At 35.9% G+C, this 26,899-nt stretch overlaps 1 protein-coding gene across 2 annotated transcripts in view; it reads left to right on the top strand.

Moving 5' to 3' along the window:
- Positions 1 to 26,899, top strand: part of SLC12A7 (solute carrier family 12 member 7) — a 64,466-nt gene that overhangs the window by 25,240 nt on the left and 12,327 nt on the right. For both annotated transcript variants that reach the window (XM_030265650.4, XM_072924222.1), the window contains exons 9-20: positions 2,426 to 2,593; positions 3,989 to 4,087; positions 4,742 to 4,799; positions 8,444 to 8,618; positions 10,455 to 10,573; positions 11,250 to 11,348; positions 13,235 to 13,354; positions 15,028 to 15,132; positions 17,218 to 17,386; positions 20,031 to 20,226; positions 24,660 to 24,829; positions 24,979 to 25,110. In XM_030265650.4, coding sequence (XP_030121510.2) covers positions 2,426 to 2,593; positions 3,989 to 4,087; positions 4,742 to 4,799; positions 8,444 to 8,618; positions 10,455 to 10,573; positions 11,250 to 11,348; positions 13,235 to 13,354; positions 15,028 to 15,132; positions 17,218 to 17,386; positions 20,031 to 20,226; positions 24,660 to 24,829; positions 24,979 to 25,110 — 1,610 coding nt within the window. The remainder of the gene's footprint in view (positions 1 to 2,425; positions 2,594 to 3,988; positions 4,088 to 4,741; positions 4,800 to 8,443; positions 8,619 to 10,454; positions 10,574 to 11,249; positions 11,349 to 13,234; positions 13,355 to 15,027; positions 15,133 to 17,217; positions 17,387 to 20,030; positions 20,227 to 24,659; positions 24,830 to 24,978; positions 25,111 to 26,899) is intronic.

Here is a 26,899-nt window from a genome sequence, read left to right as displayed (position 1 = left end):
GCTCATCAAAGTTTGGTTTTGTTTTTTTTGGGTTTTGTTTTTTTTTTAATGTGTATGCCAAATGCACATTTCAATAAGCCATTCATTAATATATTTTCAACCTCTCCTGAGGGAGAACTTGTTTCCAGTTCACAGGTGGTGCAATGAGAATGAAGTTCTGTGGATTGTCCAATGTGTGCAAGTTTGTGATTGAATTAGAGAAAAACAGTCTACAAAGTATATAGATTTTATTCTCTTTACAGATCTGTATGGTTGTGGCAACCTGGAATTCAAATTGCATCAGGTCATAGGATTCATCTTAAATGTGTAATAATTTGTATTGTACACACACAAATAATATTTCTGGGAATGAAATGGATACTCTGATATCGCTGCTTTGTGTTCCGTTAAAATAAAGTTTGATTTATATAAATATGCTACACAGGGACACTAGACAGTCACTGCTGCCATAGTACTCCCATTTAAAATATCACATATAAAGTGTACAAATGCATTAAAAAGTTTCTTGAGCTGTGACTGGGAATATTCAGATGCCATGACTGTCGCAGGAAGTGTGCTAAGTCCTCACGCCATTTATTGGGCACTCATATATAATAAGTATTTATCTCTTATATACCTTCTATGAGTGTTGTCCTAACAATAATAAATCGTTCTCCAGGTGGCTGACTAAATAGGCCTATAAACCTAACAGAAATTATACAGTTCTGAAACTAACTTTATCAGCATTTTTTCTGATGTTGGTAGTATGTTGGTCTGATACATTGTACCTGTTCTTGTGTATGCACCCTAAATGTTACCTGCTACGGTAGCCTTAGCAATCAAGGGATGGTCCTAGAAGGGCTGAGTGTCTGGACTTTTCTGAAAAGTTATTCTTTTTTCTCAACCTAACTTGTAGTCCACTTGGATTATCACTTTTGGGAAAATGAGCATAGGAAATCTCAGTGTGACATGTTATGAAATGGGAAAGTGATTTCTATTCAACAAAGTATCTAATTCGATTTTTCCCACTTGTGCTGGCATGCACAGTTCCAGAATTAAGTTGCATGCATTGCAGGGCTCAGGTCATTGTCACTCTTGTGTCACGCTGAATAAAAGACACAAACTGTTGAGTGCTTATTAAGAATTAAGTGGTTTTGATTGGCAAGTCAAGCTGATTTTTGGATTTTCTTCTTATGTTTCACAGGGGGTAGATCAATGCTAATTTGGAGATCTAGTCTTATTTTACATCACTCATCAAATCTCTGCTAAAATTCCTGAAATTTGAAATTATCTTGTTTCATTAACTCTTCTTTATGGTTTCAGTTTTATCTCTAGATCAGTCTGTTACTCCTCTTAATTTGATTGTAGTAATACACATAGCATTCCTTAGGAAGTAATACTTATTTTTAATCTTTGCTCTGCTTTCTCTTCTGCTTCTCATGCATACTTCCATATATGCTTAAAAATTGTAAGATTTTTGTTAAAATTCTAGGTATGAGTACCCTCTCTTTAGTCACTTATGGTTCAAAGTCCATCTTCTACTGTGCTTAAGGTTACTTTTTGCTATTATAAAGGCTTAGAATACTGTACTTCAATTCCCTCGAGTAGTTCAGGATGTGTGAAAATCCCGATCATCCTGGCAAACCATGGGAATTGTTTATTTCCTTGCTGTAAAATCCTTTGCCTTCTTGACAGTCCAGAAGAGTATGTACTTTGTTTTCTCACATATGATAGGACAACTTGTCTCATTTCTAAATAAGAATCACTGTGATCTGTTCTCACAATCTTATCAAGGTATACCACCAGTGTTTTCAACACATTTAAGTTCTCAAAATTTACTGTTTGACCTATCACTCTTCAAACAAACGTGCTTAGTTTGCTGGGGAATTTGAGCCATATTCTGCTGGGTTTTTATTTTGCTTATCAGTGATCTTCTGGAGTCTGGTTACCCTGCTTTGGTCACTATGTGGAAATTTTTTAACATTAACAGCTGAACTCTGAACTGTTATGCAGGATTATTCTGTACAGGAAGTCTCAAATTATGGTTAAGTAGTATTTCTTTTTCATGCTGCTCTTCAAAATACAAGAACAAGAAATATTAGTATATACTAAGATTACTTGAACCTGGAGATAAGTTTCATTATTTTTTCACAATAGTACATCTGTGTGCGTGTGCAATATAAGTGTACATTTTACAAATATGTTAGAATTTAATTCTATAACTATATTTTGCTTTAAAGGAAGAGAAAATTTTGCAGGACACATCTCACGCTACTGCATTCTTACTGGCATGCCCATTGATACAATTGGTATTAATCATACTGGGAAATGTCATGCTTTTTGTGTAAGAAAAAGGCATCTGATTCTTAGGATTATTGCAGTCTCACTAGTTGATATCCTGAAACAGAGAGGTGACAATGATTTTGTTTTTTTCCCCACCTTGTAGATAATCTCTGGAGTGCCTATTCAGAAAAAGGGTCAATAATTGAGAAAAAAGATCAGCCATCAGTTGCTGGATCAGAAGAGTCAAAAATGGGTGGACTTCCTTATGTTTTTACAGACATCATGACCTACTTCACAATGCTTGTAGGGATTTATTTTCCATCTGTGACAGGTAGACACAACTATTTTTCTTGCATGAGGATATGTACTTTATCTGGGAAAAAATATTTTCATGTGAAATTTTTAAATTTTTACCACTCTTATAGGTGACTCATGCTGTTGCAAGTTTCTGTGTCTGAGGTTATGTACCTAAAACATTCTGGTGCTAAGGAGACAAAGGTCGTGGCTGATGACTTTTGAAGGTTATAGAAATTAAACAAGAAATCTGTTTAAGGGCCATTTGCATGTCTGCAAAGAAAGCAAAACCCTCATATATTACTAAATGTTTATTCAAAATAAGGTGCCTTTATAATACTTTAATCTTCAAAGGCTTGAGAGAACATTTTAATATTAAAATGATTCTTCCAGTGTCCAAGCTGCCTGGTTAACTGCCTGGGATTTGTTTACATGTCCAATATTTTGCCACATTAAACTGTGTAGACTTGTTTGTCAAGCCTAGACTAGTTGTATTTCATTTTCCTCAGCTCATGCTTGACTGAAAAAAACAGACATGTTTTTCTTCAAAAGTCCCAGCTGAAGTAATTGTAATATCAAGTAACAGAATAGAACTCAACAAAGAAGTTGCAGCACTGTTTGCTAGCTTGTTATGAAGTGGAATAATTCCTTTGTATTCACTGTTTGAACCCCACTGCTCCCATTTCTTTACTTCAGACTCTTACCAACATTTATCATATCTGAACCCATGTTTAATGGTTTATTCCATGGAGTTTGACAATGGTTTTGCACTGGAACATCTTGACATTAGCTTCTATGTTTTTGCTTCCAGTGGTCAGGTCAATTCTAGGAGAGATGGCAGAATTAGTTATTGTAATAGGGTTTCTTTCCCTTCTGTCACTGTATGTGCTACAAAATAATTCGTTCTCTTTTTAGATTCACACACATGTGTACATGTGATTTTTCTAGCCGTTCTTTTTCTTGCCTGCTCCTTTATTTTCTGCTTCTAAGGTTTTATTTGTTAGTTTATTGATTTGCTTGCTTACATTTGCTTGTTATTATGATGGTCTGTTTAGTAGAAAGTTAGTGCATTAGGTCACACTGGCTAAAATTGCTAAGTCCCTATTAATTTATAACATTCATCCCCAGTAGCAAAATTGCTACTCCTTGTAATTTTTCATTTCAAGAATGATTCTGAGGTGATGCTTCAAAAATATTTTTTTAATCTGTTTTTTTACTGACCTTTATAGGATTTGGGTAGTAACACAGATTTCTGAATAAAATGAAGGTATAAATTGAGGATGTGTGTGGGATTATAATATGCTTCTGTAGCCTTTCCATTGGTAATATTTGAATTAAATTTGGCTTAAAATTAGATGTTCTTATTCTCTTAATTATTATCACAGAGTTATTATTAATTGTTTTTATTACATAAATTTTTTCTTTTTTTAAGGTATTATGGCAGGTTCAAATAGATCTGGAGATCTAAAGGATGCTCAAAAATCTATTCCTACTGGAACAATTTTGGCTATTTCAACTACATCTTTTATTTGTATCCTTTATACTGTGACTTTTTTTTTAGTCTACATTCTGTAGATTCTGTAGGTATAACAGATTTTTCACTGGAAAATCATTAGAGTTTCCTGAGTATAAAATGAAGTAAATCTAAACTGAAAAGAAATCTTTTATATTTGTCTAAAATATCAGTATTATTTGTAAACATTATTAAAATATGTCAAATTTTATTAACAAATATATATATATTCTACTAGTGCTTCAAATTCCAAGATGTAATTGATGATTTTAGTCAAGTGATCTGAAGGTTTTTAGCACTAGGGTTCAGTTGGCATACTCAGTATAACCAGATCTTAAACCAAACAACCAGTAATAGAAGTTGTCAGTCCTTCAAAACCTAGAGTACACAAGTACTTGCTTATGTGTATGAGAAAATGCCTGTTCTATTGCATGATATATGAGCTGTCTACTTCCAGTACTTCACAACTCGCTGTGAAATACAGTCATAAAGAACATAAACTAAAAAATTGTAGTAGGGAAGAGCTAAAAAAACCAAGCAAAAAAGCAGCCAGGAAACACACACATATACTTCATTGTCATGGACATTTTCATTTTATACCTTGGTGAAAAAAGGTGGGGTTTCCTCTATGTGATTTTTTAGAGAGTAATCTTCCTTCAGTCTCATTAACAGATCTCTCCTGTATAGTGTTGTTTGGTGCCTGTATAGAAGGTGTAATATTAAGAGATAAGTAAGTAATATTCAGCTTCTAATATTACATTGAGTATATGTAATCATATGTTACAGTAATATAACTTATTAGTGGCTCTTGTGTAAAATATCTATGTTGTATATATTTCTTTTGCTTAGTTTAAAACTGGAGGGAAAGCATATGGCTGCAAAAAGTGGTCAGGTCATTAGACTGTATGCTTTCAAGAAGCAGAAGCAGAATCTTATGATAAATGTTTGAAGTTGAACCAGCCTAATAAAATGTTCTTGATGAAGAAAATCATAATTAGTATTTGGAGAGCTGATGAATGGGGATAAGGTGATATTACTTTGGGAGAAGTAATAGGTTTTTGAGAAACAAATTTAAAAATTTGACAGTTACATGACACGGGGAGTTTGTAAGAAGACTGCAGTGCACCATCAAACCTATGATTTCCACTAGACATATGACTATTTTTTTTGTTTTAAAATCTCACTTATACATCAGGAGTCATGTCTATTTTCAACCATGTAATTGCCTGAAGAATTTAAGGCATAATATGAAGAATGAAGGGAATAAATGTGATGGACATGAGTATTAAGAGAATCTCCAGATTATGATCTATTTCTCCATTAGGAGAAGTTGGTAAATATGAAACTGTTGTCAGGTTTTACAATTGTTTTCTTGCTGGTGTCTGCTTCTCTTTTCTACTGAGGGCCACATTTGCTTTTGTGGTGTTAAAATAGTGTCATTGGGGTATTGTTTAAAAGGTGGTGAAGTTGATGCTGAGACAACTTATTTCATATGTCTAGAAGGAAAACCATAAATTAAAAGCTGGATTCTAATCAAAGTAATACAAGAAGCAGCAGGGGATCCATTAAAAGCTTTTGACACATTCTCTGAGCATCCTCATAGACAAACTCAGGAACTGTGGACAGTGAGGTGGATTGAGAAGTGGCTGACTGGCAAATCCCAGAGGGTCATGATCAGTGTCATAGTCTAGTTGGACACCTAACTAGTGGTGTCCCCCAGGGTTCTGTATTGGACCAGTGTTATGCCCTTGTGGCCAAGAAGACCAGTGTAATACTATGGGAATAAATCGTGCAGATTCTGTTTTCTTCATGGTGGAAAAAGCCAACCTTGTGTGTGATTCCAGTTGGTTAGTTGCTTTCTTGCCAATTACTGTATTGGTTAGTAACAAGTTGTTATCCTGTATTGATTGGTCACTGAAATCCCCAGTGTGTACATGCAGGAAAAGTAGCTTGTGAGAGATAGTTTTCATTTTTCTAACTGTGTAAAAACAGTTTATACGGGTGCTAGTTGTTTTTCACCCAGGAATAGATTGTTATGCTAACAAACTGCTCACACCAGGATTGCTTTCACATGGGAATTTATAAAATGCTAGCTTGACAAGGCCAGCCACTGATTCCAGGAGAGCAGGCCTGATCTTATGAGGCCTTTCTTTTATAATTTTTCTACCTTACTGCAACATAATCCTGGTTTGTGTTAGGAGGAAGAGCATTGCCAGCAGGTCAAAGGAGATCGTCCTGCCCCTCTGCGCAGCCCTTATGAGACTGCATTTGGACTGCTGTGTCCATTTCTGGGCTCCTCAGTAAATGAGAGACATGGAGCCCCTGGAGGTCCAGTGGAGGGCTATGAAAGGGGATAAAGGGATTGGAGCATCCCTCTTATGAAGAAAGGCTGAGGGAACTGGGCCTGTTCAGCCTTAAGAAGAGACAACTGAGAGGAGACCTCATCAATGTATTTAAGTAACTAAAGGAGGGGTGCTAAGAAGATGGACCTGAGCACTTGCCAGTGGTGCCCACTAACAGGACAAGAAGCAGTGGGCAGAAACTGATGCACAGGAAGTTCCATGAATATGAGGAAGAACTTCTTTACTGTGCAAGTGATTGTGCACTGGAACAGATTGCCCAGTGATGGGTTTTGGAGTCTCTGTCACTGGAGATACTCAGGAACTATCTGGACACAATCCTGTGCATTGTACTCTGCTTGAGCAGGGAGGTTGGATCAGATATCCCACTGTGGTTCCTTCCAACATTACTCGTCTGTGATTCTGTGATTTTTTTACTTTAAAATTACATTGCTACACCAGTGAAAATATCTGTTAGTTTTTTCTTCACCATAAATATAAAAGCCAAATCAAACTGCCTAGGAAATAGTAAATGAATTCTGAAATAAGAAATTAATGCAGAGCTAAACTCATATTTTTGAAATTTGCAGGGCAAGGAGGGTTAAGGGAATTTTGTAAGCTCTTAGCTATTGTTAGAGCCGGTTGCATAGTAGCAAGAGCCTTGAGTCCATGAACTTTCATTTACATTGCTGCCAGTTCTTACTTGACTGAAATTCAGCTGAACAGTAAAGTGTGTGGATTTTCAGTCTGGTCTAAAAACTAGGTTGTGAGGCTTTTTTCATTATGATTGTTGTATCTGCAATGGGAAAAATAGGTTGTACATTTTCCTGTTTCTTGCATCTCTTGAAGTTATTCCTATTCTATGTTTAGTTGAAAAATAGGCGTTAGAATTTGAACTAAGAATAAATAGACAGTTATAGAAATCTTGTTATAGAAGGACAATATGGGTTTTATCCTGTAATTATGAGGAGTGTGATTTACCTTTTCCTTTTTTTCATCTGCTGAAAATAGTATGTAGTCATGCATCCAAACTTGGGCATAAGCAAGAATTTGAACACTGGCATATTATATTCACTTCATTGCTCTGTTTCTTGACCCTCTTTTAAAAGCAGGTCTGAAAAGACAAAAAGCATTTAATTTTCCTTAGTTTTTCTCTTTTATTTCTGTAGACTTTTCCTTTTTTTTTGGAAAAAAACTGAAGATATCAGGAAAAAACTTTGGTGACATTACAGTAAAGATAGCCTTAAAATTAATCTTGGCTGATTACTAACAACAGTAAGATTAACTATAAGAAACATACTTGCTTTTAAAACAAAACTGCCAGTTCAAAGGAGGGGGGAGGGAGGAATAACCTTTTTGTAGTTTTTTCAAGTCGTCCCTAAATTAGCATAAAGTTAGGTATATAAAAAAAAGTGGAGGTAGTATTGGATAGGACACTCAGGACTGTAATGAAAGCACCTCTTCCTGACTTCTACCCACTTGTTTGCTCTAGTGAATTAAAAATTGCATCAGGTTGCACAACAACCAGAAGATGTGGAAAACTCAGGATTTTTTGTCTAGTAATTTCTCTATTTACTTATTGTATGTCAGTGTAACACTTTTCAAATGAAAGGCTAATACTTTTTGTGAAACTCCTGCTTATGCCCCAGGATATACTTGTATATATAGTAGAACAGATTTCCACAAACTAGTTCCTAGCTCTCACAAGGATCTGTAAGATACAAATGTACATACGCCTGCTATTGTTTCAATTCAGAAAAGTTTGCCAAGATATCTGATAATTGCTGCATATTTGCTTTGAGGCAGCACTTAATGTGAAGTGATTATAATGTCTTCTTTAAAACAGCACAATAAAGAGAGATTTCTTGGCTGGAAATCCTATAGTGCATACTGTAACACAGTGTTTATTTTTAAAAAGTGCTGTTGTCCATAAAGATTGAAATGTGAGTGTTGAAGCTATAGTAGAAGTTATTTTAATTCTTACTGATTCTTTTTTTTGTTTTAGTTATTTTTGTTTCCCCTGTTCTTTCCTAAGGTTTGGAGAAGCAGTTAATGGAAATCTGGTGGTTGGTACACTTGCCTGGCCTTCTCCATGGGTTATTGTGATTGGTTCATTCTTTTCAACATGTGGTGCTGGTCTCCAGAGTCTCACTGGTGCACCCCGGCTATTGCAGGCCATTGCAAGAGATGGCATTGTACCATTTATTCAAGTGAGATTTTTTTACTGTTGTTCATGTTGTTACAGTATTTCCAATGTAGCTTCTATTTTGAAAAAAAGAAAAAAAAGGGTGCATTATTTCTGCTGTTCCTGTAGAATGTGAAGAAAAGATTTGGAGCTCAGTTCTATTTGTGTACAATAACAGATCAGGCTATTGCAGGACAAAGTTTGAGCTTCAATATTTTTGTGCAGCGCAGTTTAATTATATTTGGTTTTACACATTAAAGTTAGTGAGAATATAAACTGAGATTATAGTATTCTATAAATGGAAATAAATTAACTAAGAAGCAACTCATAACTGAGCTTCTAAACTCTAGGCTGTGTTTATTGCTTGCATTTGTGAACAGAGCTATTTAATTTCACTATTGAACTGCATAAAATTTTTCATATTACAGAGATGAAATACTAATTTTAATTCATTTTTGTAAGGTAAATTAAGTCAGTAAAGATGAACAGTAGAATTCTATCCCATGACTCCAGACATGAAGACTTGTTCCAACATCTCTGTGCATATTTTAAGAAGAAATAAATAAGATTTTTCTCAAAGTAAGGGAACTGGCAAACAGAAGATGATGAAAGAATTCTTGCTGGGCTGCTTCTGCAAAACCTAGACAACTACACTTGAGTTAAAAATAAGTAAATAAAACTCCAAAAGATCTGGAGAGCAAAGCTGTGATCTATATAGTGAAGTTTGGAGTTTGAAAGCTTACCTCAAGACTTGCAAGACTATCTGTAACAGGAAATAAATACACTAAGTATGCTAAGGTGGTGGGACTGAGTATTGGTGGAGTTTGACTTGTCAACGGAAAGGGGCTGTAATGCAATAAGCTGTAAGTTCTGGGTAGTATAAAGAAAGAAACAAGAAAAATTTACTTTTGCCTAAAGCAAAAATTTGGTAGAGAGAAGGTGACATTATGATTACACATCCTGAGGGTTATACTTGAAAGGAATGAAGAATTAAAAGGAAAGATTTGTGGTTCAGGAAGTGAGAGAAAGGGAATTGAAGAGAAGCAGCATATTTATAGAGGGATTTGACACTTCAGGATGCACTTGCTGTTTTGCAGTGATATGGCTACTGTATGGACAATCAAGGAAATGCAAGGAGATTATTATAGAAGCAAGACTATGACATACTTAAGAAAAAGCCCCAAATTACTTGAGTAGAAAAAAAGGGGATTTTAATATAATAGTAGGAAAATTGATGGAGGACAGGAAGCTAAAAGAAGAGGACAGCATGGAGAATGAATGAGGTCTTAATTTCTGTAATTGAATGGAGGAATATGGAGGAGAATAAATACCACAGGAACCTCAGGCATTTTGCCATCTGTCACTAGTATGGCTATATAGAATTCTCCACAAAGGAAATTGCCACATGCAAAATGTTTTTTGGTAGGGCTCTGTGCAGGATCATAGTCTTGTTTAATTTCTCTTTAAGGTTCAATATTATGTTGATAAGTACTGAATTGGTACCTAATTTCTATGTTACAATAAGTACTGGCCTAAATTATATTAGCTTTTTACTAGGCATAAATCTTTTGTGCATATGGTTTTTAATTTTCTTAAGAATATTTCAATAAGAGCTGCCATAGGACTTCAATGTTATGTTATCTTTGCTTATTTTAGTAAGCATATTTCATACTGGAAATGTGTGTTTTGCAATTTTAATTTTGGCTTTTCATAGTATAGATTGCATCATTTTCCTTTGTAACTAATAACTACTTTTAGTTTGAGTTAGAACTAAGTAAGTTAGTTCATGATTTGCACTATAGTTTATTACTGTATAATGAAAAGCTTTCTGTAATCTTACTTTAAACTTGAATTTAACTAGATTTTTGGTCATGGAAAAGCAAATGGAGAACCAACTTGGGCTCTGCTCCTCACTGTTGGTATTTGTGAAATAGGAATTTTGATAGCCTCATTGGACAGTGTAGCACCGATTCTTTCAATGTAAGTATGAGTGTGGTGTTTTGTGTTCTTAAGTTAAATAGTATTTTCTTTTAAAATTAACTAGGTTTTTTTCTTTTTAAAATAATACATCTTAGACTTTGTTTTCTATCAAATTATATTCCTGTTTTATCCTGGAGATAATATGAAACAACAAAATATTTTGGCTGAACTAATTTCTAGGCACAAAGACGTTTTTCCATGACAGAGGTCTGGAATACTAATAAAAATATGTTCAACTTTTTAAGAACTTGGATTTTAAAATAATAATTACTGCTATTTTAGGTCAAGTGCATCTAACAGAGACAAAATTCAGTCTTTTAGAAAATGAATAGAATTTTTTTTTACTTTGTCCAGAACATGATACCATCTGAGCTTCTATAGGAAAAGAAAAAAATTAACTCTGTCCTAGCCAAAAATGATAAACCATGATTGTCAGTTATTTGCCATGTTTGTCTCCAAAATACATGTTTGAGGCTCTATATTATGGTAATACCATATTTTGAGGCCTAATATTCTATAAGCAATCTGAATGTCTGTCTTGTGTTCTCTTGGCCACTGTGAACATGCTATACAGGAAGATGTATTCCTTCCTTCCCTTTTTTGGATTGTGTTTATATTTTAATGCACATCTGTCTAGTACCTTTCTCATTAGAAAATGCTCTTCCTTTCTTAACAGGTTTTTCCTTATGTGTTATATGTTTGTAAATCTGGCTTGTGCAGTTCAGACACTTTTGCGAACTCCCAACTGGAGACCTCGTTTCAAGTATTACCACTGGTAGGGATATATTTCTTCATTCAGAAGAGTTAAAAAATAACTATACAGCCCTAAATTGTTGATTTTATTGCAATAATAAAACAAAATCTCCGTTCTGACTTAAATGAGTTATGATTCATGCACTCAATAAGAGCATCACTTGTTTATGTTTTTAGAATAGCGCCATAGTAATAGCAGTAATCATGAAAACGTGTGACTAATATAGATGGTTTGGAAAGGGGTTACAGGATGACATTATATTCTGGTTAGAAGCAAATAGATCTTCTTTGGGAAAATGAGGATGAAAAACCATAAAATCTGCCTTGTATGTATACTTAAGGAGAACTGGTAAAAGTGTTCAGGAAGGTTAGGATGATTTTCATTTTAGTTATGCAAAAAATACACAAGCCTAAAACTTCTACAGAAAAAAGTCTCATTCAATATACATCAGTTGGCTCATTGATGATGTAATGACTGGATTTAAAATATGCCTTGGACATTGCATTTGATAACTGAAGTAAACCCTTTAAAAAGTGAGTAAAGGTCAAGAATACAAAAGGTGAAAGTGTGTTTTTTTTGTTTAATCTTTTTTTAATGGGTTAAGGGTTCAAACATCTCAAACTAAGATTGAGAAGCTTCTTGATTTATTTCTAATTGTATGGTAAAAGTACATAACTTAATTAAAAATAATTCTATTGAGAAATTTTACTGCTGAAATGACCTTAAATACTAAAGCATTTAGTAGATAAGCTGGCATGATTCTAGGATGTAAGAGTTACTTATGATTTTTCCTTTTAAAGAGTTGAGTGAAAATGAAATTTTGCAGTATAAGCTTTGAAAAAACTTGTTGAATCTGCTCTGTAGTTACATAGTAGTTTGACACCTAATCCTCCAAATACATACATTTGGTAACAATTCGGTTTTATATTTTTCTCCGAGACATCAGTGAGGCAGCTGACTCACTGTGTGACTACTTCTAGCCAAAGCAGGTTTTGGAATGTTCAGCAAGAATTGGCATGGCATTTTCTTTTCTGAGTGAAAGTAGAGTCTTAGGTTAATTCAGGCATGAAAGAGCAGCTGTTGTTCTTTTATACAAACTATAAGACTGATGTCCTCAGAACTTCTAGAAAGAATTCCCTTAGTTTAAAATTGAACTCAGTGCACTAAAGTTCCAAACTACAGGTACCAAACCAAAGTTAACTATATTGACATCCCATCAATAAAGTCAAAGTTAGCTCTAATTGGGAAATTGCGTGAAAACTAATTTGGGAGGTTGTATAGGACTAAAAATATGCATAAACTGTCCATTTTAAGATTATTTACATCTAAATTTAATAAATGTGGGCAAACCAGGCATATAGACTTAAGTTTGGAAATGCTTTTGTAATTTTTTCAGCTTACATTCATTCTTTGTAACCTTTAGAAGGTTGTTTTCTGTATTCCATTGACTTGTTTTATTGGCCAAGAGACAGACCACAACAGAAGTGAAGAATAGAATTGATCAGTCAAAGTGAATTTAAATGAATCGACTATTTTTGCTGGAAGTAACAAAGTTGGGTTTTATTGTTTGAATTTTTTAGCTTAAATTCAAATCAACAGTAATAAGTGATAATGTGTTTTGAAACTGAGCTTACTTGGAGGTACTGAAGTTTCAGTACTGACAAATGTAGTAAGTTTATTGTTATATCTAATTTAGATGCATTATTTATGTCACACAAAGGTTCTGAATGCATTTTTTTCATATAAGCTAAAACTGGGACAATGTTTTTTTAAATTTTATTTTATAATAGCTAAAAATAGCCTTTGAAGGAGAAAGGCCTTTCTGGAAGTTAACTTAAATAAGAAATTAACTTTGTAGAACATTTGCATGCCTATTTAAAAAAATGGAAAAAAATGGTTTCTTTTAGGACTCTTTCATTCCTGGGGATGAGTTTATGTCTTGCCTTGATGTTCATTTGCTCTTGGTACTATGCTTTGATTGCCATGCTAATCGCAGGATGTATATACAAATACATAGAATATAGAGGGTAAGACCATATATCTTATTTATTCTGTATTTAATATCTTTACCATTCAGCAAAAAGCTCTTTTGTATAAAATAGATACAAATGAAGTAATAAAGTTCAGAGTATTCTTTGAAACAAGGTAAAATCCAATCTCTTTAAGGGTTGTAAGTTTTCAGATCTGAATTTCTCTGGAAGTTCTGTTACATACTTTTCAACAGCGAGAACTGACAGAAATAAGAATCGATAAGTCTGGAAAACTCTCGTTGGAGCAGAGATGATGGTCTAAACTTTTGGTACTTCAGGAACATTACCTCTCAATATCAAGCAGCAGCTATTACAAAAATGTAAACTATTATTACCTTGTGCAGAAGCTCAAACTCCACATTTTTGCGTGTGTAGACTTGATTACTTTCTAGAATTAATCTTTAAATTGCAACATACTTTGCACTGTATGCATTTGTGAAGAGATAGTCATACCTGTCAAACATGCTGAGCAACTATGAGTTTTTTAAAGTGCCTGCTGTGTTCATAAAAAAACTCCAAAAAATGAAACCAGCAAAGACCCCAACTAAACAACATATAGAAACAGTACAGGTAATTACGATCAGTAAAGGTGCATGCTGTCCCTTTTCTAAGGATAGATACCCTATGCTGGAAGAAAATATTAATATCTTGGAGCAGGAAATTGAAACTAGGCCACTGTTTTGATGAGTGATTAAAAACAGCTCTTAAGTGTATCAGCTGGTATAAACTGTTCCACCCTGTGGATTCTCCATCTTTAATATGTCCATTTCCAGATTAGATGCTTTCGTGGATTATAACGTCTCCATTTACTGGGCTAATGATAAGGAAATTAATTTCCCGATTTTAGTGAGGAAGTCAGATCAGATGGTAACAGTTATGCATGCATGTGTATATATATCTGTATATATCAGTGCATACATAAAATTATGCATAATTCCAAATTTATATATAAGTTCTACAAATGTTGGCACATACCAGGACATTTACCTTGTTGAAGGAGATGCTTTACTAGAGCTGGCTAAGTTCAGAGAAAATTCATGAGTGAAAATCAGAGGGAGAGAGGGTGAGCTTGGGAGATGGACCCCTTGCCATTATAGAATGCATTCTCCTGACCACTTTCAATCACCAATATTCTATATTGGAATGAAAAGGACTGGAAAATGTAGGGAGGCGGAAAATGATCAGGAGAATGGATGGAGGTTTAGGCTTTCTGGGAGGGAAGCTGGGAAGGAAAGAAAGTGGAGAAGTCTATAGTGGTGGTGTTGAGGGCAAGATGGGTTATACTAATGCATGTGAAGTCAAGTTTCACTAATTTTGCTTCTTTAAAATAATTCCTTTTAAGTATCCTTCGCTTATTCATTCTAGTGCTAAAATGCAACTTAAGTAGCTCTCACCATTACAAAAATGCTTCTGAAGTATGAATAAACTAGACCATAGTAAATATTTATAAATACGGAAAAAAATACCTTGAAGGGGCCTGGAACTGCTTCACCTTGGTTAGTCTTCAATCTTGATTTAAGTCTACAAGACAAGGTTTTTTCATGCATTCATGCAAAAAGAGAGTGATCATTTTTTATATCCATTATCCCCCACATGTAAAAAAAAAAAAAAAGTACTTGATTTGTAAATAAATGGGACCATGTTAATTGAATCTCTTTTGTATCCTGAAGAGCGGAAAAAGAATGGGGCGATGGAATCCGAGGACTGTCTCTGAATGCAGCTCGCTATGCTTTGCTTCGTGTTGAAGACGGTCCTCCTCACACCAAGAACTGGAGGTAGAGTCCTATGTTTATTTGGGTCACTTAATTCTTGAAATATGTAAATATTTTGGAATACTGCTGGTAAAGTGTGAAGTAAAAAAAAAATAAGATTCACCTTTAAAATAATGTTTTAACTTGGGCACGGCAGTGATGTCATTGCAATACGAATATTTTACTGAAATGGAATGTGACTTGTGGTCAGTATCTAATCAACTTTGTGGCAAACTAACTTGAACTTAAATCCATATAGTGTTGACATGGTTTTCAAAAGTACAGAAGAATTGCAATGTTTGATTATTTATAGATTTTTCAGATTCAAAGAAACAGTTACCCTTGAATCTCACTGTCTCCACAGAAGAAACACTGCAATTCCATAAGTGCGATTTTTTTGTGTTTGTTTGTGTATGTTCCCTCTGAAATACATTGTACAAATCTACAGAGGAGTCTTTTTTGTTTAAATTAATTTTTGTGGTATTCTTTTTATACAGGTTCATTCAATAGTAGCACTTTCTAAATTGCTTAGATGCCATTAAAACAAAATCTCACATTTTACTGTATTGGAGTTATATGTCCACTACTATTTTTGCAATGTATTTTTTTTACTTGTTAAATTTAATTTTCCTTAAAGCCAACTTTAAAAGTTACTTAACATTTAAAAATGAAGGACCTTTGCACATTGTCACTTCTGGTGAGTGTAATGTGATACTTTATTTCTAGTTACTGCTCAGTGATAGTATCATGGAGTGCATGCACATGCAGTGTTCTGTTATCCTTCAGTCTAATGGCATTATTTTACTATTTTTCCTGGGACTGATGAACTTGAGAACTCAGAGATACCAATGTAATGTAGAGTTGACAATCCTGTTAAATATTTGAGTGCTTCAGTTTCAAATGAGGTATCTTTCTATTGTGTCAATATAAGTGCTAGAACTGTTATATCTTAAACTGTGCTAATTTTGAGGTAAGAAGTATGATCCAACTTGTCATCAGTCTTTTGAATTTATAGCAATGACAAGAAAAGTATAAAATGTTGATTTTGGAAAAGTAAGTATACTGAATATTGATTAAAGGAAATAGAGTGCATACTCATCTAGCATGCAGTTGAAACTGAACTTTGAGTACTCTTGGTATGATTAAGGGGTTGACTGTCCTTTTGTAAGGACCTACACAGGTAGAGGGGTAGGTTGTTGAGAACATCGTGAAACTCCAGAAGGATAACTGCAAGTTATCCTTCTATCCTTACCTGAATACACCTGGTACAGGCATATTCAGAGCAGTGATACAAGACTGGAAAGCTGCTTTGGTAAAAAGGATCTGTGGTTTCCAGTAGATAGTAATCCAGCAGTGTGTCTTGGCAATGACATGCTGGACAGGAGGACAGATAGTACATTGAGAAGTAAATATATTGGGAGATACTTATTTTTGTTTAGCACTTATTAGAATGCATTTAGAATATTTCTCCCATGTTTATGTACCATGATGTAAGAATGGCAAACTAAAGTAGATACAACCACAGATGATGGTTGGAGCACAGGGGCATCTCTCCTCTGGGGAGGGGCTGAGGAGCTATGCTTATTCAGGTTCCAGGAGGCTGAAGAGGAGCCTAAAAGTTGTTATAAAAAACATATAAACATCCAAGACCTAAGAGAAGGTTACTAAGAAGATGGAGTCAGATTTCTTACAGCAGATGAGGATAAGAGAATAAGAGAACATGATGAAATAATTAAGCACTGAAGAGGTGACCCAGAGGTCTGTTTCAAGAGTTTTTCCAAATCCAACTGAATGAAGCAGTACAAAGTTCAGTGTTTAGTCATTTCAAGCAGCAGGTTGCACCAGATGACATTGGAAGAGTGATTTTATCATTTTCTAGGTGAAACTGGTTTTAAGGGAGCTTTTCAAAATGACATTGTGATGGTTTATGTATTCTGTGCCTGAACTGTTGTTGCTAGTGCAAATTATGGCTTACCTACTTAGGAGTTGGCTGTTTTCCTTTGAATTAAGCAATTAATCTGCATTTTATTAATTCTTAATTTTAAGTTTCCAGTTCTTCATAATGAATGTGTGTGTGGGCACTAAACTTTTTTTCCCTTTGTTTGGCAGACCTCAACTTTTGGTCTTGTTAAATTTGGATAATGAGCAGCTGGTCAAACATCCTAGATTGCTTTCTTTTACCTCTCAGTTGAAGGCTGGTAAAGGACTGACTATTGTGGGTTCTGTGCTTCAGGGAATCTACTTAGATAAATGTACAGAAACTCAGAAAGCTGAAGAGGTATGTAAAAGAGAGCTTGCAAATACATGTAATTTACATTAGTATTTAAATGTTGAAACTGGATAGCTCATACATTGAATGAGAACAGACTGTTATATAATATTGAATAAAACATCTATTTTTGCTTTCAGCACAATCAGTGATTATATAAAAGTAATGTATTGGTGTATGTAGCCAAATGTTCTATAAAATTTTTTAATAGGATGAGACAGTACTGATACTTTCTAGCTTTTTTTTTGATATTGAGAGTCCTGGGCTTACAATCAAATTACATTAAAAAAATTTAAACACCCCTCCCTCAAAAAAAAACCCCAAAAAACATTAAAAAAACCAACAAAAAAACCCCAAAACAAAACAAAAAAAAAAACCACAAAAAATATCCCAAAACAATAACAAGGAAAACCCCACCAAAACCCACCAAACTTTAACAAATTACCTTATAAAGAAAATAGCATATATTTAAAAAAAAAAAAAAAAAAAAGTTTAACTAACAAATGTGAATGTTTGGCATAATATCATCCTCATGCTGTGATTTTCTACATCCTTCTAGAAATACATATGAGAATTAGGATTAGGAGTACTCTTTGCTGGAAAACTGTAAACCAAATCCTTCTTGAGATCCTTATTTTTTTTTTTTCTATTTATACCATATCTCCAGAGAAAGTAGGATAGGTAGAAAAAAATAGTAAGTTGTCATATAATTTAAAATTACATCCAACTATGCCTACAAACACAAGTAAATTTAGTTTAAATTCAATTTCTTTAATAATAATACTTGTATTTACTTGCCTATGCAAACTCTCCTACTCCTATCTTTATAGAGTGGGGAAACATTTGGACAAAGTATTGTTTTATATTTATATTTCAATATTACTTTATTGAAATGTCCAAAAGTAGGTTTTGATTGCCATTATATCTTCCATATTGGTTAATTTCTGCAGTGTTGCTCAAAGGAGTACCAGTTGATATGTCTACTATTTTGATCCACGTAGCTTTCAAAGCTGTGTAAAAACCCCTGTGATTTTTTCAGACCTGGTATTGCTTAAATAAATGAGCATTTAAAATCTTGAAGTGGACTAGTTAACATAGCTAATTGCCCATTTCCTCACAGTTTTCCTTTTTCTTCCTGTTGCTATTCAGCCTTATCCATATCCATAGTGGTTTTTAAAATAACAAAGTATAAAGATAGATGACCTATTTGATATCACATGAAAAGGTTCTAAGAGACCAATTAACTTGAAAACAAGTTGAAAAGTCCAACCATGCTATATTCTGGAAGTAGTTATTACTAAGCTATTTCTATCAACATGTATGAAAACAAGATGAAGAATATAAAATGAGGCCTATTAAATAAAACAGAAAAAAACTCTTTAAACAGAAACTTTCACAAGAATTTGAAATGTTATTTGTAGACAGCCTAACTTAGCTGTTTTTCTGAAAGATGGAAAATGAATGAGTTTAAGGGAGGCCTAATCCATCGGTTTTCTGGAAAGTCAGAGCTGATGTTAAGATTTAGGAAACTATTGCTTTTAAAATGGAAATGAAGATGAATTGTAAGGGTTTTGGCATCTGGAGGCCTCATTGTTCTGGAAAAATTAAACTAGAAAGTGTTTCTAGGAGACCTGTAGGAAATAAAGATTTTCTTCTTTTAAAAAACCCCATCTATTTAAACTGATAAGCCCTCACAGACATTATTTGTACAGACATACTTTTTATCTTTGCTAGCAAATTCTCTGAAGACTTTTTTCTCTGTTAAATGGAGTTTCTGATGTGAAGCCACACTGAGGCAGTGCCTGGCACTCTGTGATTTGGTCTGTTCCTGATGATTTTTGCCAAATTTTTTTGTTTTGTAAAATTCAAAATATTTATGTATTAGTTCTTCCTTTGAAACATGTTGATCTCCCTCACAAGTCACTGATGATGATGGGGAGTTTTAAAGTTATTTAATCAGAAAACAATAAATGCCAAAGCTCATGTTCCCTGGTCAAGCTTGATACTGGTTTGAATGCTTCTTTTAAATTACATGGTTATGTGTCTTCATGTTTGTCAGTGTTTAAATGGAGGAGAGCTATTCTAAAATTAAAGAGGGGTGGGATATTTAATCTGGTCTGTTTATCTTGTCATTATTTGGACAGTGCTTCAAATTTTCTCCTGCACATCTGTTTTTCCATGTTGGGAGCTGATAAATAATCAGCCTCTTAATGTCAAAGGTATTTAAGGAACTTTGGCAACGTCTTCTTAAGTACTTGGCATCACACTTCCAAACTCTTCCAATTCCAAAAGAAATGACTGATCATTTCAACCATATGTTCCTTTGTCAGCCACTGGTTTTGACTTTACCTGAAGCAGTGTTACTTCATTTATCTTTACCTATGTGTTTTTACTCATGTCTTGCTCATTCTTTGGAACTAAAAGGCTGAATAATTAAAATAATGAAAAACCTGTGTGGTGTCTTTTGGGGTGGTAGCAATTTGGGCTCTAGTTTTCATAAAATCATGTTCACTCTTTTGGAATTAGTGATTTCTTCATGTTGATTATACATTGTTGATAAAGTTTTGCTATTGTTTAATGCTGTTACTCCTTCTGGTGTAAATTATCAGTGTTGATGGTTTGTATTTCCCTATGTTTAATTTTCCTATTGCAGAATGTTAAGGCCTTAATGGGTGTAGAAAAGACTAAAGGATTTTGCCAGATTGTGGTATCTCCTAACTTCAGAGATGGAATATCCTATTTGATTCAGTCAGCTGGTCTAGGAGGGATGAAGCACAACACGGTCCTGATGGCATGGCCACAGTCATGGAAGCAGGCAGAAAATCGTTTCTCATGGAAAAATTTTGTTGGTATGTGTTTATTGACTTTCTTATTTGCATTTGTAATTCAGCTGTGTGACTAATGTATTTGCTGTGTGGATGAAACGTGCTACTGAACATCTGGTGGACAATTGAATCTGTATCTGATTTAATCTAGAGTGGGCTTTCTCAGCCCTCTTCAACCACAGGTTTGCTTTTTCTTCTTCTAAGCAGGTTGGTCACTAAAAGTGTCATGGTTTAGGAGTGCTGCTCGGCAATTTAGTGCTCCCAGTGAGACTTTCCAAATCACAGTGCTGCTTGCTTGCCCCTCTTTGTCTTCCCCCATGCCCCTTGTGGTGGGTTGGAGATAAAAATTAGAGGCACAAAAGGTAAAGATCACAGATTGAGATAAGAACAATTTACTGGAAACAGCAATGAGATAAGAAAATGAGCAGTAAGAACAACAGTGTTAATAACGCAAAATATACAAGAGAGAGTGATTTTCATGCAAAAAAGTCCACCATGGAGCTTTACCCAACCATAGCCATGCCACCCCAACCACTGCCTCCAGCTCAGAACTGGTGCCACCTGGCCATTCCTTCTAGCTTTGAACCAGGCCCATGCTTATTCTACCAGAAGAAACCCCTTCTCCTTGGAAAAGACTGCCTCACCCCTGCCCCTGGCAATGACCTGAGATAGTATAGAATAACCTCTGGGTCCTAGCCATGCCCCCTCCTGGCTGTTGCAAAAATTAACCCTGTCCTGGCCAAAAGCAAAAGATTATCCACCACATGTTTTAAACCATTTATGTAGTGCCCAGATCCTACACCTTCCAACTTACATATATATATGTATGTATATAAATGTGTGCGTGTATATATATACACACAAGTGTATATATATATATATATATATGGATGTATATATGTATGTATATGAATGTGTATACACACACACATATATATGTATATACACAAACAAGTATAATTTCCACAGTTGATATCCATTCCCCCAAGATGTCTCTTGAGTCCATTTAGTCCATGACTGCAGGTTCTAAGTGTTTTCAGAGCAGAGGGCTGGTTGCAAGCTGTATCAGGAGCCCAAAACTGGTGCCTCTGTTGTAGTCCATGCTCATTGTCCATGTTAAGTCCACTTCTCCATCACAAGCCCATCAGTATGTTGCATCTCTTTTCTGATGACCTAAGGCATCATTGGCCGACTGAGCCAGAAATAATTCAGCCTATGTTGCCACCTGAGAGACTTCATTCTTGGCTGCCCAATGCACTTGTCCATTGTTGCAATGTACTTCAATAGCCTGCCTTTGGGTATATGTGCATCTACATGGCATGCTTTTACAGCCAACTTCTCTACCCAAGCAGCAATGTCTTGCCACAATTCAGCAGCCCAGGTGGCTTTACCTCTGTGCTGCCAATAGGTCTTTATCAGTAGTTCTAGCCATCCCCAGAGAGCATTTGCTACCATCTAGGAGTCAGTGTAAAGCTAGAATGTTGGCCATTTCTTTTGTTCAGTGATACTTAAAGCCAGCTGGATGCCATTCAGCTGTGCAACCTGATTTGATCCACCTTGTCCCTCAAAAGCTTCTGTGACTCACCACATAGGAATCCATACAGCAGCCTTCCACTTTCCATGTATCCCTACAATATGACAGGAACTGTCAGTAAAGACAGCATAACACTTTTCTTTTTCAGTTAGCTGATTATATGATGGGACCTCCTCAGCACCTTTTCCTCCTCTGATTTCAGTACAAAATTTTCACTTTCGGCCTAGTTTGTCATGAATTCCAAGATGCCTGTGTAATCAGGGTTTCCTGTTCAAGTTCACTGTGTAATCAGCATGACCCATTTACTACACATAACATCAGTGGCATGATGTGTGGAAGGCATTTTCCCTTTGAACATCTAGCCCAGCACTGGCAGTCAGGATGCCAGAAGGAGCTGTGCCTTGGTGCTAATCACTTCTGAAGATGCTTGAACCCCTTTATAATATCCAGTTATAATGCCAGTAGCTCTTTTTCAGTAGGGGTGTAACAGGCGTCAGATCCTTTGTATGCTAGATTCCTGAACCCTAGGAATCATTGTTGAGTCTCCCCAGGTACTGTTTGCCAGAAACTCCAGGAAGAACTAATCTCCCCAGCTGTGGTATAGAGCACACATCATATTTTTCACATCTTGTCCTATCCTGACTTGCCAAGGGCTACTGCATGGACAGTCTTCTGTTTCATTTATCCAAAAGCCTTTGGTTGTTCTGGACTGCACTTAAAATCATTCTTCTTCCGAGTCATATGCTAGAGAGAACTAGAGTTGACTGTGTTCTGGAATATGCATCTTTCAAAAACCCACACTGCCTAGGAAAGCTTGTGCTTCCTTCTTGGTGCTTGATGAGGCAAACATAGTTGCTGTTTTGTTGACCACATCCATGGCAATCTGATGATGTCCATGTTACCATTTGATTCCTAAAATCTGACTCTCCTGGGCAGATCCCTTGACCTTACTTTGCTTTATGGCAAAACAGGCCTCCAAGATTATTTGGGTTATCTTCTCCCCTTTCTCAAAAAATTCTGCTGCGTTGCCCCACAAGATGATGTAATCAATGTATTCAAAGTGTTCTGGAGCCTCACCCTTTTCCAGTGCAGCCTTGCTTCTTATAGCAGTGACTCTGTTCCATATTGGCAGGGCATGGCATATATCCTCTCTAACTTGCTTGAGCTTTTCAAATCTATCTCCAGTCTTGGACAGCCAAAGCATAGTTTCATATCATGGGCAGTGATATCCCAGCATCAGAGCAGCTAAGTCACTAGGGGCTCACCCAACTGGTGGCTGAAATTTTTTTTGTATATCTCACAGCTCACCTGGAGATAGGGATTGGGTGATTATCTCTGGCCCTGCCTGTTTCTCCTGTTATGAGTGCTCTCCTTCCTTGTCATCCTTCACTAAGTGAACTGATTTTGTCTTTGATTTCTTTTTCTCTATAGGGGTGACTGCTACTGTCACAGGTTGTTCCTCTGGTTCAGCTGCAGTTTGAGTGGCCACAGTGCCTGTCAGTCTGCCTTCCTCCTCTTCCCCCGAGACTGCTGTTGTATTGCAGTGTCCAATAAATAGTGGCCAAGGCCCAGCATGTTGCAGAACTTCAACCTCCCTGGAATTGCCACAGCATTTTTCTATGAAGTATTCTGTTACTTTACCATGGTCCTATAGTTGTTTAGGAGTGAAGTTCCAAACCACTGGAGCAGAATAATCCTTCAAAAGCTGGTCCATTTTCTCCCACTTTCCATGTTACTCATGCCTGTACACCCTTGGGACAGATCTCTGAGTAACCTCCTAAGAAAAGTCTGTCACTCTAATCGTGGTGTAGACTAAGGAGACCTTAGCACCAAGAATATGATTTCCTTAACATCCAAACGGAACTCAGAATTCTCGGAATGTAACAGGCTGAAGGGGGTGTAAAAGGCCAGGAAAGGGGATGAAAAGCTGGGGAAAATTATCCTCCCCCGTTCCCCCCACAGAGTGTGTATGATTAGTAAACATGCAAAGGTAATACCTGAGGTAAGAGTAGGAGAGCAACAGTCAATCATCATCTTTGACATTATGATCATTGTCTTTGACATTATGATGTCATAAACTGAGCTCCCACGGTATATCAGCAAAGAAATCCTGATCTCTTCCTACTCTGAAAAATACATGAGGAGCACGTACAGGAATATATACAGGATTATACTTGAACAGACCGAGCAACATTGCAACCAGTGGCTCCATACCTAAACCAAAAAGTGCCTAGATCAGATTTGTCTCCAACCTGCTCTGGGCAGTCTGTTGTTGTCTTAGCCCATTGTGCCTCACCTCAGACACCAAATAAAGATTGTTGTGGCTTAGGAGTAGTACTCCCTAATTTAGTGTTCCCACTGACACACTCCAAATCATGCTGCTGCTTGCTCACTTTTCCCCTGAGGCTGGTTGGAGAGGAGAATTGGAGGTGTAAAAGGTAAAATCACAGGTTAAGAACCATTTACTGGAAACAGCAACAATGTTAACAGCAAAAAGTGTAGAAAAGAGAGAATGATGCATATGCAAAAATGCTCACCATGAAGCCCCACCTGATCACAGCTGTGTCACATCAGCCTCTCCCTCTGTCTCGGAACTGGTACCACCCAATCACTCCCTCCAGCTCAGCACTATGCTTATTGGACCAGAAGGAAGATACTCCCTTCTGCTTTCAGCAATGGCATTAAGTAGTGTAGACTAACCTCTGGGTCCTAGCCACACCCCTCTTTGCTATTGCAACAATTAACCTTGTCCCAGCTGGAAACAAGACACCCAGGATATTCCTATTTTGCCAAGACACCTGCGATATTCCTCTTTTGCCTCAGCAGAATCTGTGAGGGTTTAATCTTTTGAATTTAAAACAAAAGCAAAATCTGTGTATGAAAACTAGGAGTTCTTGATTAAATGTCTTGTTTTCCCTTACAGATACTGTACGAGAAACAACTGCAGCTCAACAAGCACTTTTGGTGGCTAAAAACATCGACTTATTTCCAACAAATCAAGAACGTTTTACTGAAGGAAATATCGATGTGTGGTGGATTGTTCATGATGGTGGTATGCTGATGTTGCTGCCTTTTCTTCTTCGACAGCACAAGGCAAGGACAATAGAAAATGGCTGGGATTTAATTTTCTAGCACTAAATGGTTCAAAGCATGTCTAATTACATACTCCTTCACCTTGTTGAAATTATGCACGGTAATAGCAATCACAATGTTGCAAACTGTTATTTTGTATTTTTTGGTAGGTTTGGAGAAAATGTAAAATGCGTATCTTCACCGTTGCTCAAATGGATGATAATAGCATTCAAATGAAGAAGGATCTTCAGATGTTCTTATACCACCTTAGACTAAATGCTCAAGTGGAAGTTGTTGAAATGGTTTGTTACTACATATTTTTAAGGTGCAACTGGGACTAAACTTGGGAAAACAGATTTAGCTTTTTTCAAATAAAGGGATATTAGCCCAAATACAGAAATTGAAAAATTGCAGTGCCATAAAGAAGTTAAGCATCATTATCTTACCATGTTATAATGCTGCTGTACGTGGTAGTGAATTTAATGAGTTTATCAAGTAGAGTTTGAGATGTTTTATGTGTTAAATCTTATTTTATTTATGACGACTAGTCCATAGAGCTGGTTCATTCAGAAGGAAAAGCTTGAATTTTTAGCAAGCAGTGAAATGGAAGGCTGAATGTGCTTAATCTAATAAGCTATGACATATGGTATGAGACAGGATGGACTTGTCTATGTCTCCAGCTGCTGTAAGAATACCTCTTTGGAATAAGGAATCCCTAGGCTCAAATGAGAGTTGTTCTTGGCATCACCAGCCTCATCCAGTACTGAAAGCAGGACAGTATAGCTACGGTTTCACAAGTCAAGGTAGTGACAAAATTAGTTTTGTAACTTTTTTCCTTTTTTAAATATGGGTCATTAACTGTTTAGGAGAAAGGACAAAACCTACACTCTGTTTAGGCCCACATTTTTTTGGAAACTAAGGATATAATTTCCAGCACTAAAAGGTGACTAGCATAATGTCCAGAGTAAGACTCATGGGGGAAAAAAAACCAACCAAAACTTTTACTCATTCTGAAGTGGGATGAAGATGAGTAAACTGGTTGAAAACTTCTACCACCACTAGTTTCTGGAATCACCAGAACTTATTAAAAGGTTTATCATACTAATCAGTCATAAAACAATTTTAAGGATTGTTTTAATTACTTAGGAAAAAATTACTTGTGAAAAAATTTACTGTTCTTTTCTTAGAGTACTAAATATTAAAATCTCAAATGCTGTGGCATGTACAGTTGAAAGAACACAGAGTGCCACGAAATGGCTCAGACTTGATTGAATTTTGAGCATAAGACAGTTTTCTAAGTTGTGCTTATTCCAGCTGGGGTAGAGTTAATTTTCTTCATGGCAGCTGGTATGGGGCTGTGTTTTGGATATGTGCTGAGCATATCGGGATGTTGTTGTTATTGTGAAGCAGGGCTTAACACAGAATCAAGATATTTTCTACTTTTGAGGGAGTTTGGGAAGAGACACAGTTGGGGCACATGTCCCAAACTGACCGAAGGGATGTTCCAGACCATATGTCATCATGCTTGCTATATAAGTTGGGGAGAAAAGGGAAGAAGGGGAGAATGTTTGGAGTGATGCTGTTTGTCGTCTAAAGTAACCATTATGCATGATGGGGACCTACCCATGGGAAGCAGTGAATTAATTCCTTGTTTTGCTTGTTTGTGTGCACAATCTTTGTTTTTCCTATTAAACTGTCTTTATCTCAACCCATGAGTTCTCTACCTTTTATCCTTCTGATTCTCTCCCAAATCCACTTGTGGGCGAGTTAGAGTCTGCATGGGCCTTGGTTGCTGGCTGGGGTTAAACCGCTATAGAAATACAATTTGTTCTTTTCTTCTATAAGTAATATTTTATTCTGAGAATGTTCAGATGATAAGAGATATGTTACAAGTCAGTGACAACACAGGTGACTCCTATAGATTTTTATGTTGTTTTATTTTTCAGTCAATATGGGAATATATGCCAGAATTTCTTGCTATGGCAAGAAATGGCTTTGTTTATGAAAATTTCTCACTGATGAAAGGATAATATGTTATTTGTGCCTAACAATTACAGTTTTTAAGGAAACAAGTGTCCACGTCTGCTCAGG

This window comes from Taeniopygia guttata, chromosome 2 (genome assembly GCF_048771995.1).
Source record: "Taeniopygia guttata chromosome 2, bTaeGut7.mat, whole genome shotgun sequence".
NCBI lineage: Eukaryota > Metazoa > Chordata > Aves > Passeriformes > Estrildidae > Taeniopygia > Taeniopygia guttata.
Note: the sequence above shows the minus strand (reverse complement) of the source record. Positions and strands in the feature narration are given on the sequence as shown.